The 12,315-nt window shown below is 39.9% G+C and overlaps 1 protein-coding gene across 1 annotated transcript in view; it reads right to left on the reverse strand.

Moving 5' to 3' along the window:
* The window catches only part of PCNT (pericentrin), a 73,588-nt gene that overhangs the window by 23,214 nt on the left and 38,059 nt on the right, over positions 1-12,315 (reverse strand). The window contains 8 exon segments of the mRNA XM_032692841.1: positions 508-1,626; positions 1,875-2,045; positions 2,478-2,630; positions 3,946-4,116; positions 5,356-5,583; positions 7,803-7,823; positions 8,362-8,481; positions 8,909-9,138. Of these exon segments, the coding sequence (XP_032548732.1) occupies positions 508-1,626; positions 1,875-2,045; positions 2,478-2,630; positions 3,946-4,116; positions 5,356-5,583; positions 7,803-7,823; positions 8,362-8,481; positions 8,909-9,138 (2,213 nt within the window).

Below are 12,315 nucleotides of genomic sequence, written 5' to 3' on the forward strand. Positions count from 1 at the left end.
TTCTACCTCTGCTCTAGCATGGTCTTTTCCATGGGCTCTTTCTCACACTTTTTTCCCCCCTTACTCCTCACTGCTTGTCCAGCATTTTGGTCTTTGAAATATGTTTTTTCAGGCAGTGCCACATATATGGATAGTGGGCTTGGCTGTGTCCTGTGGTGGACATAGCTGTGCCCAGCATGGAGCAGCCCTGGGCCCCCTGCAGCTCCCCCACTGCCATCTCCTTGTAATCTACACCCAAAACATACCTTAGGATCCATGGTCAAAACCACACCCAGCTCAGAAAAGCTGGATAAGGTTTCTGTGGGTGCTTGCCCTATTCTTAGCCCTTCCAGGCATCCATTTGTAGCTATTGCTGGAGAAAGGACAGAGAGAGACAGACCCTTCAACTGACTCACCACAGCCATCCTTATGTCACAGTATTCACCTTCTCCCTTTCTTACAGCACACAGAAGGATAAACTATAAGGCTTTATACAACAAAAATACTATTAAGAAACAAATCATATACCAGTTTAGCAGTAGGGGAAGCCAGTACTGGGAATGACTGATCATTATTTGCTTCCAGTTCTTCTAATTCCTCCACTCCCTTTTTAAGGACTACTCCTTTTCTTTCTCTCTGGCAGAATGGTTTGAGAAAGTTAGTCCCTTTGTGACCTAGTTGCTCCTTTAGCTTGTGTGACTCCAACTGGGAAACTTCAGCTCTTTCCGATCGTAAGGCTTCAAGCTCTTTCATATGGGCCTTGATTTGATCTTTCAGTTTTACAGTGCTACCTTGTAGTTCCTTGATTTCTCTCAAATAAGCTACTTCTTTCTGATTCAGTGCTTGCACCTGGAAATCCAGTCTAGAAACTTCTAATTGAAGACTATAAACATCTTGGGCCTGACTTGTATCTTTCTTTTCCAACTCAGTCTGGAGCTCTGCTGCCTTTTCTGTTAAATACTCCAGCTCGGTGGTGTCAGCTTCTCTTTGATCCGCCATTGTCTTAATCTGCATCTCCTTCTCTAGAATATTTGCTTCCTTTTCTCTCACGGTATCTTCAAGTTCTTGAACTCGAGATTCAGTTATCTTTGTTTCAACCTCTCTCTGAGACAAACATGTTTGGGAAAGGCTGTATTCTTCCTGAAGTGCCTCATGCTGGATTCTCAGAGAGGCTAGCTCTGCAACATACTGCTCTGATGACTCTCGCAACTGTTGGCATTTTTTCTCCAGAATTTCCACTTCCATTTTGAACTGCAGTTCCTTCTCTTCCAGTTGCTGTTGCAGAGTTTGTCTAGCAGCTGAGACAAGCTCCAGTTCCTCCTGAAGTTCTCTCACTTTGGAGAGTAGTGATGCACTGCTTCTGTTTGGATCAGGATCATCCTGACAATCCACCAGTCCCTTCTTCAACTCATTCTGAAGGTTTTCCACTGGCTTTCCCAATGCAACCTGATAGAAGTCATCTTGGTTGTCACTATCTTCATGACAAACTGGTCCAAACTGTGCCAGTTCTTTTTGAAGCTTCTCAATTACTCCATGGAGTTGCTCTACCTCTTCATCCTTGTCCTTGCGCAACCTCTCCTGGTCAACGCGAAGGTGCTCGACCAGTGATTTGAGTTCTTCAATTTCAGATTTTTGATCTTCCACAAACTAAACAAAAGGATAATGACTGAATATTACTGCATGTAGACACAATTACTATTGCACATAGAGTTTACATTTTTCTTCTGAATCACACGTTCAACACCAGAAAGAACCGCACACTTCAGCTGGTAGCTACTCAAAATAATCTCTACTTTCCTAAGAGAGTTATCAAACAGATTTCATTTACCATAAGATTCTGCTCACCTTGCTTCCCCCAAAAAATCAAGCAATGAACATACAGTAAGCACTCTTACTTTATTCTCCAGAGCATTCTGTAGCTCGAGCTGGAGTCTCTTCATCTGCTCATTCAAGTGATCGATTTCTTGATTCTTTTCTTCAAGTAGTGCTTGTGGGAATGACAAAGCTGAGGAATCATTAATACCCAGGTTCTGACTTTGCTTCACATGAAGTTTTGTGAGATCCTCCTGTCCAGGAAAAGCAATAATCTCATTAGAAAGGACTGACTTCCTCTCTCAACCTAATGGCAGAACAGAACTAGGGGCTTTATTTAAACATTCTCCTCTGTACTGTAACATTGAAGAACTCAGGAACACAACTACAGCTATTTTATTTGAGTTTGTACCGCCAGATTAGACTGCCACAACCCAGAAAATTACCCAAGCTTCTGATTTAAATCAAATGTAGAAGATAATGCTACAAGTATGAATCTAGAATATTGGTGGGCTTTGGTTCTAAAATACCCAGCATTAGTCTTGTTTAACAGTAATGCAATATTCCCCTGGCAAGAGAAACAAATCAATTATCTGTTTACAACATCATGAGATGATGACTATAACACTCAAGACAGAAGGTTTCTGACATTTTAGCCAGTGCACACTAGAGCTAAGGAAACCTACCTTCAAGTGTGCATTCTCTACCTGAAGCTGGCTGATGCTGGAAGTGCTAAGGTTTTTTTGCATCTTTAACTGCAAGTTCAGCTGCAATATCTCCTCGTTTTTGCTGCTCAAGTTATCTTTATATTGGTGTAGTTGGTCTAGCAAGCTTGCAATCTAAAAAAAAGAAGAAAATGCATAGTTGTTTCAATTAAGTTCTCTTATTTAAGTAGAAAAGATAAAAGTTCATTCGCTGTCTTACTTAATGACAACAAGTAACTTCAGCAATTTCTATGATTTAAACTCTAATCAACCTGAACTAATGGAATAGCTGAGACATAAAAACAGAGTGAGAAACTTGTGTTCCAGCTCCTCATCTGTAAAACCAAAGTACTGCAAAGGTGGGTTTCCATTTTCTTTAAAAAAAAAAAAACCACAAAACTAACTGCTCACATGAGATATGTTAACCTGTACTGTGAACAACCAAGGCTTGACTGATGTAGTTTGCAGTAACAATAGGAGACATATTTGCATTGGATGTGCAACTTAATCACAAGCAGTTAACATAAACACCATTCTCCTCCTCCCAGAAGACAAAAATTAGCATTGAAGTGCCAATCCCACTAAGAGACATCAAACAGATAAGTCAATAACCACATATTCCTGTTTTTGAAAGAGCAGTGGAAGCAGTGTGATTTTGCCATCCACAGGTTTTATCATCTCTTGCCATAATGGGTAGCAAGGTATAGGGGCTTAGGGAATCTGACTATTGAAGTTAAACTTCATAAGAGACATGGAAATCCCATCTGTAAGAAATCAATTTTTATTATCTTACTGCTCTTGAAAGAATGGTGTACAATTGACTGGAGGATCATCCCATTTTTCTTCTTTGCATATCCTGAACTGGACCGGATGTTTCTATATCATAGATATTATAATAATTATGTAATAATAATAATGTAAACATACAGCAGGGTTTTGTATGCATCCGTGCATGTAAATCCAACAGAAGTTCCAAATAATGTGACAAGAGCTATCCCTCATTCTCGAAGTCAAACAACAGAAGTTCCAAATAACGTGACAAGAGCTATCCCTCATTCTCGAAGTCAAACAACAGAAGTTCCAAATAACGTGACAAGAGCTATCCCTCATTCTCGAAGTCAAACAAAAAGCTGTCTACCTTCTACTCCACTTCAACTTTGGAAGGAAAGGGAAATCAGTTTACAGCTGATACTGATCAGTCTCAAAGCTGATGAGAACCATCACAAGACAGTTTCCAGTGGGAAAGGAGATGAGTACAAAACCAAGTAAGAAAAAGGAAGGTTAGTTAAGGCCAAAGCACAGAGAATTCTGGGTAAGAAGGCACATTTATTAATACATTAAATCATTCGGGTTTTGAATGAATTAAATTCCCAGCTATAAGTGTGTACAAAATATTTATGCAATTACAAGAGCAACTCAAGAGTCTGCAGGACTCTACTAAAGCTCTCACCTCTCTCTCCTTGGCCTGAAGTGCTTCCTGCTCTGCCTGTAGCTGCTCCTTTAGCACAGGGGCAGAACTGCCATCCACTGGCACTCGGTGCCTTGCTTCATCCAGTTTAGACTGCAGGGCAGAGATCTGGATCAGGTTATTGTACTGCTGCTGTTGCAATGCCTCTTTATCCTGAAAAAAAAATATTCATGTTAGAATTAATTGCTGTCAATATAGAAACTTTCCTAACCAGAACAATGCTGCCAAAACACTTCAGCGTCCCTGACAAACCCAGTACAGGAAAAGCACATAATCTCAACAGCCTATAAAGAAATAGGAATTCAAAACAATTCAGTGTTTTAGCTCACTGAAGTTTTACTCCTTTATTTTTTCTAATTAAAAAAACCTTGCCAACAGAAGCACCACAGTCTCCATCCAATCCAAGGCAGACAGAAAATGAATGGGTATGGCTTTTGTATGTGTGGATAAAACCACAGAAAGGCTTAAGCTGGGAAAGGTCTCTAGAGCTCCTTGGTCCAGCATCTGACTCAAAGGAGAACGAACTTGGCTCTGCTCAGGGCATTCTGATACAGCAGAGGCATCACTGCCACTCTGAGCCCCCTTTTTCAACATCTGGCTGCCCCCAGTAGGACCCCTTCACCCTACCACTGAATTGGGATTCCCCCTGTTGCAGTTTATACTCATATCTTCTCATCCTTTCACTATGCACCTCCAAGTCTGACTCCACCTTCTCTATAACCTCCTATTATGTGACTGTGGGCAAAAAGATCTCTACAAAGCTCCCAACAATACTCAATCTGGGAAAACTGTTGGCAGGAAACTGAACATTTACTTTAAGATGGTAGAAAAAAAAGTTAATCAAATATTTGTTCAAAGACAAATACTTTTGCTAAATGGAATGTAATTCTTAACTCTAAGCTGTGATTAAATCTGCAGTAGTAACAAAGCACTAAAAACTTCAGATTATGGTGAACAGATTTGGCTTTAAAGACACAGAGCAAGAAGGGCTACAGATTAAGATAATATGACTTTAAACATAGGGACTTACGAAGACCCTCAGTGTTTAATATTCAGTAACATCACCTTCTCAGAAACTTCCAGGCAAGCACAAGAGCAGCTCTGAACCACACAAGCATGACAACTATTAAAAGCAAGCTCCACAGTAAGACTTGGACTAAGTTTTATTAGTAGCGTATAAGCTACACTACTTACAAGCAGTACTTAAGTCTCTATAGTGGACTTGGAGTATGTAAAACCAGATTTTATTTAAAACTGTGGCTGTGATATCTGCCATTAATACACCAGTTTAACTCACCACTGGGTGCGGGGAGTCACAAGCACCACCAATAACCCCTACAAAGCCACTGCCACATAATGCCAACCCCACTTCAATAAGGATTTAAAAATTACTTGTTTCAGTTCAGTTTCCACTTTCTTCATTTTCTGCAGCTGTTGTTCCAATGAATGTACAGTCTTGGAGACCTCAGCACCGCTGCACTTCAGCTCTTGGATCTGTGCCACCAGTTTTTCTATCTCTTTATCACGAGCTGTAATTTCCTGGTGTTTTCGCTCCTTTTCTAATAACAGTTTATTGTAATCATCCATCTTCTCCTTTAGTTCTGCTTGCAAAGATTCTACCTTTACAGAAATCACAGTGTACATACATTCAGGCAATATAACAAACTTTCAATTGGAAGCAGGAGTGATTTTACTTAAAGCAGTGGAGTTTTACTACAGTCTAAAGAAGTGCTAAAATCCCAGGTGAAAATAAAACTAGACGTGGACAGAAAGGATGAAAAAGTAAAATTAACTTTCTGAAATCTTGTTTTCCAAAGGGAGCAGCTCTTAGGTAGACATTTGATTTAATTTTTAATTAAATAATATTTGCAGTATTCTCACAAAATACTAGATGAAGGCATGCTCTCAAAGGAGCCTTGTGGTGTGGGGGATTTGTTTTAAGATTAAAAAAAACCCCAAGACTACATGAATTATTATGAACAGCATTAGATTTATTTCTGTAACCTCAGAACCCTCTTCCAATATTCCAAGGAATTCCTGTTTAAAGGAAGATACCAAGAACTGAAAGACAAATATGCAATGTAACATACCCAATGCCTACAAATCAGAGAGATTCCCAGGAGTCAACATAGGATAGGTACTTCTTTTTCCAAAAATCATTTAAATACGAAGAGGATACCAATTTTGAATTTGAGCTCACTGAGATCCAACCATACACAGCTGCAGGAAAACAGTCATTCATTCATCCCAGTAATCAAGGTGAAGGCAAGGCTAGGAGCTTTGGTGGGGGTGTGTGACAGAATCTACCTCAAGGCATGATAAAGTCATTAAGCACATTGAAAGCAAGCTCAGGCAGGAAAGCAGTTGGAAAGGAGAAATAACCTGGTCAACACCAATGAGCAAGGAAGATGAAACTTCACAAAATAAATGCTTTGTTCATCAGTAAGTGTCTGAATTGATGCAAATCCCACTTGGACATTATAAAATAAAAATTCTTTGCATTAAGACAGAACTTTATGTCTTCAAAGTATTATACAGATACTACTAAAGCAGCAAAACACACTCTAGCCAAATAGAGAAAAAGAGTCAAATTAATAAGCATGGAGAGTGTCAGAGGCTGGTTAAGAAAACCAAAAGTGATTAACATCATATTTTCAACTGCTTACAGGCACATAAACATTTCCTTAATTATGTATGTATCTTACTGTCTTCTCATCTCATCAGCAACTGACCAACTGTTAAGCATAACACAGTTAAGGCCTTATAGTAAAGCTTTTGGGTATAGAAAAATATTCTAGAAGTCTAACCTTTCTAATGCTATAAAATTTGGACATCAGAATCCCAAAACTATGACACTTCAGACATGAAAAGTGTGATTTTAACACCACATTGCTAGGAAGCTGGTATTGCAATCCTGTAGCTAAGGAAAGAAACGCTTCCACAACCTTCACCCTCACGGAGCACACTGCAGCTCCCAAATACCAGCCAGCACTCTTTCCCCAAAATAATCCCACTCCCACATACCTCAAGCCCAGTGAACAGCAGAGAGGGCAACTGTGAGCTTGTTATAGCTGCTACATGCAGGAATTAGCAGTTCACTTGAACTGGTGTGGTTTGCAGCGAGTTAAGCGCTTCCTGATGTTACAGCTGCATTAAACAACCAAATAAATCCTGACGTTTCCTTTTTGGCGTGGAATGCCTGCATTCCTCACCCTACCTACAAATGTCACTTGCTTAGTTACCATCCTAGTGTGTCTTTCTCCAAGTTAAGTTTTCATCCTTTCTGAAAGGGGTTGCAAAGCTACAGCAGTTAATTTTTTCACACGCCCTCCAGCATGGAAAATTTGCTCTATCAAAGATGCGGTTGCTCTTACAAGACAAGTTTTTCTAACACTGAGGTACACAATTCCATAAACTATACATAAATAAACAGATAGAAATGTAACTAAGTAGTTTACACATTGAAGTTTTGGTAAGCACCAGGTCACAAACAAAAGCTGAAGGCTAAGGCACAGTATCACCACCATTCCAGTATCTTTGTTCCATATACTCCAAACCTCAACTTCTCCTTTCATGACAAAAAGCTCTGGTACAGTGAATAACTGCCTGTAATACCTTTGAGCAATAAGCCAGGAGAACAAACTATTTATGCAAAGGAAATTAAACTGAAAGCAGTTCCTCATTCCCTGAAAGAATTCTGCCACCCTAAAACCTGTAGCCTTAGCTCCAAGTCACGCCTTGACATATCAAGAAGAGGAGGAAAAGTTAAAGCAGATCTAGAAAGGATTGAAAGTAAAAGGAAAGAAAAGTTAAAGAGATGTTCATGCTGTTTTCCATACCTGTAGAATCAATTCACAGTTCTGTATAATGTTCATTTATGTGAAAAAACACAACCAACCAAAAAAAAGAAAAAGAAAAAGAAAAAGCAAAAGTTAATGTTTGAAACCAAGCATCAAAAAAATGAACATGTGTAAACAAGGGCTCATTATAAACCTAAATAGGATGTTCTTTGCAGACAAAGAACATCTCTATTATAACTGCTATAGCTGGAAAAAAATAAATACATTTAGAACCCAGAAGTCATCCCTCAGATGTGCTCTGTAGAGCAGAGTGTCTCTAGTGTTGTCCTCCTGGTTCACTTAAATCAGACTCAGAGGCTGTGAAACCTTACTGTAAAGCACATACAACAGTTCTTTCCATCACTCTAACAAATAATATAAGTGCATTCTCACTGCCTAAATGTAGTTCAGTCAGTTGGGGAAGAAAAATCTGCTCTCTGGGCAACAACGGAGGGGGGGAAAAAAGTCTCCCAGGAGCCATATCTCCAAGAAAGCACAGGTTTTGTTATTTAATTGCAGTAAACAAACTCCTTTGGTCATTAAGTGTTATTTTACTCACTCTGTATTCTCTGGGCTGTCCTGAAGTCTGTGATTTTGCTGACAGTTTTAACTGTTCTTCCAGTTTCTGAATCTCCTGCTGAAAATCATCGCGTTCATGTTCTCTTTCTATAGCTTGTTCCTGTAAACCCAGCCAGAGAGAAAGAAACTTGGCATTTCATTACAATATTGTGAACAAGAATGCTTTGGGGGTTGTTTTTGTGGTGAAGAAACTGTCCATTTAAAAATAATTAACACCTTCTAGTAGCCCTGAAAGCATATCTACAATTACAGAGAAGGGAAAAAAACCCACCTTTTTGACTTCAGTGTACATAAAAACTACAACTATCAATTAATAAAAAGGAAGAATTATCCTGCAATACTACAGAGAGGGAATTGAAAAAATTAACTTTTTTATTTCTTTTATGAGACTAGAATACCAAAGTCTTAATTTCAAACAAAACTAAAAATATACCATTTTAGGAACCATCTTCTAAGTTGCAGTCAAAAACCAGGAGAAGAATTTATCACCTCCAAACCCATGGAAATGTGGTCCCAGGCTCACTTACGTCCATGAACTGCCGCTGGTTTTTAAGCTGTTTTTCAAGAACTTGAATTTGCTGTTTTAATTCAGCAACCTCCAGTAACTGTGTAGCCAGGTCCTGGTTACTGTGCAGCTGTTCTTCCAGTTCCACCTCCAAAACCTTCATTTGAGAGCGTAAGTTGGAATGGTCCTTTTCTGCCTGACACTGAAGCTCTAATTTCTCCTTTGATAAAAATTCTACTTCCTTGAGTAGACCTGAACAAGAACACAAAAATAACAAAAGTCTGTCAGTGCAGGGCACAAAAATCAAATGTTTCAGATGAGATTAAATTCAGGTATTTTGGACAGCATCAAAACAAAGAAAAATATTCCTGAGATGGGCTAGAAGAGACACAACAGGAATTCTGATGCATGACTGCTCATGGGGTCTCCAAAAGCCATCTTAATAAAGGAGGCCAGGGGTATCTGTTCTCAATCCCTAAGTGAATCCTGGTTGGAGACATTCTAAACCCTTAGAAAGCTTTCACCTTCACCCCTGGAGACCTCCTAATTCCAGAGAGCCCCATCTCACCTGATCAGGAATCCTTCAAGTTCACTCCCTAGGTCCTCGCCTTCTCAACCCCAGTTCCACACTCTTCTTGCCCCTGAGGCTCTTTCCAAACCACACCAGTCCTCAATCCTCCCAATTCACTCCATTCCAGAGGTGCTCCATCCCCAGGTTTAAGCCCCAAACACCATTGTCAGCCACCTAATCTTTCATACCAACCCTTCCAACTGTCCCATCCTTTGCTGCTCTGTCCTAAATCCTTGCCACCCTTCTTTCCCAGTTCTCTTAATCGAGCCAGCCAATATAGAATTCTTGATTCCTCCACACTCTCATGCCAAGATCTTCCTTAGACATCCACTATCCAGTTTCTCCATTACTCCCTGCCTCATGTCATGCTGGATATACTGCCCCTGCCATCTATACTGGTAAATTAGCACCCAGTCCATCTTTCCAGTGGCCACTGGTGCCCAGCCCAACCCTGAGGCCAGCTGCTATGAGAAAGCAAAGTTATTGTATTTCTCTGAACCAGAGTGGGGATTAAAACCTGCAGAAAAATCATGCTTACAGAAAATTGGTCCAGTTCTCAGATTACAAAGGGAAGAAACACCTGGGGAAAAAGATGGTACATCTACAGACTGCAAAAGCATTACCACAAATAGGAAAATGTATATAGTTTAAATTATTTAAGTTATCAAGAGTTAATTTATAGCTACAAACTGAATTTTCAATCAGTTGGATGCACTCAATACGCTGTTTAGGGGGCCAAAACTGAGACTCTACTGTGAACACTCATGAAGCAAAGCTACTTTTATGTAAACATAGAGTATGCTGAGTATGAAAAACAGAAGCCTATTTTGTATCAAAGCAAGGTCCTGCAAGAGATCATCATTTTACTTTTCAAATGTTCCATCATCACCTTAAATGTTTTCAGTCAAAGGTAAGTCTAAGGACCTTAAGTGGTCATCCAGCCCACTTTCCAGAATGGACAACCACAGCCTGCCTGCAACATTTTTTTCTAGGGTTTCACTATCCACAGGTATTTAATTACATCTCTACACACTTGAAAATAAGCAACATTTCCATATTCATGCTTAAGAGGATAAGTGTCACAGGTTTGGAAACAATATTTACACTAAACATTGGGGAAAATGTCACCATGGTGAGGATAATGGAACAGAATGTGCAGGGTCTGGGAAATCTCTGGCTCTGGAAATCAAACAGGCTGGACAAAGAGAAACAAGGAAAGTAGATTCTGATTTGGGACAAAAGTATGGACTACATGAGCTCTCGAGGGCCACAGCAACCCCGTGATTCCAGGATTTAGTCACACTGGTCTCACTGCAGCAACTATACTTTCTCTGCATTAAGACGATATTAAGATATGCAAGTAAAAACTAAGAGGTTAATTGAGCAAATAAAAACTCAGCACACATGGAACTGTACCAGATTCTTTAATCAATTTGCTAAGCACCCATGGCCACCTTCTGAAACCAGCTGAAGTGGACATAAAATTGCTCCTTGGTCCCTTTGCACAGCCAATATGAGAGCATGGCACACCTAGCTGAAGGAAACACAAACCACTTTATTTTGCACTCACTCTACACAGCATGTTAGCCCTGCCCTCTCTTACACATTAGTATACTGGTACTGGGCTCCTTCTGCCAGTTTAAGTTTGCTTTCGGCTGATAAATACAAATCCCACACAGATTACAAATCTCAAAAAGCTCCCGTCCTGGTAAGTACTTCCTGTCTTTGAGAGATTGCAGTTGTCGATTACAACTACATTCCCCTCTAAGCACTCATTTTGCACATGTACAATTACCAGGAGCCATGGACTATATAAAAACAACGGGGCCACACTCTCTACCTTTTCTAGCATTGTGCTAAATAATCACAATAAATATTCATAAGTTCATTGAGTTGTGGATGTAATTCAGGCTCTGGCAGAATGCATGAAATGAAGAGTCTCCCCCAGTTTCTCTCCCAGCCCCCTTGCAGCTGCATTGGATGTATCATATATCACATGTACCATGAGATGCAGCAGAGCAAGCAGCTGAAACACACAGAAAAAAGCCAACAGTCTGAATTCCACTAGGAGACAATCCCAGTCACAGCTGCAAAACAGAGGATATCTTTTGCCAAGAGTTGGGTTTTGGCAGGCTGGAGATGGGAATAATGGGAATAAAATAGCACTCTATAGTGTATTTGGTTACACATGGTGCAGAGAGGAGGGCAAGGTCCTGTGCACACTGTTATTTGTGCACCCAGAGGAAGGTCATGGACGTAGACAGACCCTGTGAGAAAAGAACTGACATTTGGGAAAACGAGCACAGGAATTTTTCCTTCTATATCCTAAGAAACATGGCTGATGCCTTCCCTTTAGCTTCCAAAGGAACAGTAGTGCTTTCTGAGGAACAAAATACTGATTAGATAACACTGAGTTACCCAGTCACAGTCACCTCCTCAGACAGAAATGCAAGTTAATGGAAAAAAAATAATTAGGGAAACGGATTTTACCTGGAATCAGCAGTATTTAATAGAAAGCAGGTATCAAATTTTGGCAATCTCAGTAAGTGCAATCTGTTTGACCAATTTTTGACCTTTTTTTTTGGTTTTTTTTAAGCACATGTCCCCAACTGTATAAATAGAATTTCAAGCAACACAAACAGATCACCAGCTCACAGATCTGTTCCTTTGTAGACAAAACCTGCTATTTTATTAATGCTTATTCAAATCATGCAATTCCCCTTCAGTAATGCCGCAGCACACTCCTCCCCACTCCCAAAATCATTAGCAAATGCCAAGCTCCATTCTGAGTGCATTTAATTAGCGAGGCCATTCTACTCACATTAGTTACTCCACATCAAAAACGGGAGGAGGCGTCA

This window comes from Chiroxiphia lanceolata, chromosome 7, assembly GCF_009829145.1.
Source record: "Chiroxiphia lanceolata isolate bChiLan1 chromosome 7, bChiLan1.pri, whole genome shotgun sequence".
NCBI classification, from domain to species: Eukaryota; Metazoa; Chordata; class Aves; order Passeriformes; family Pipridae; genus Chiroxiphia; species Chiroxiphia lanceolata.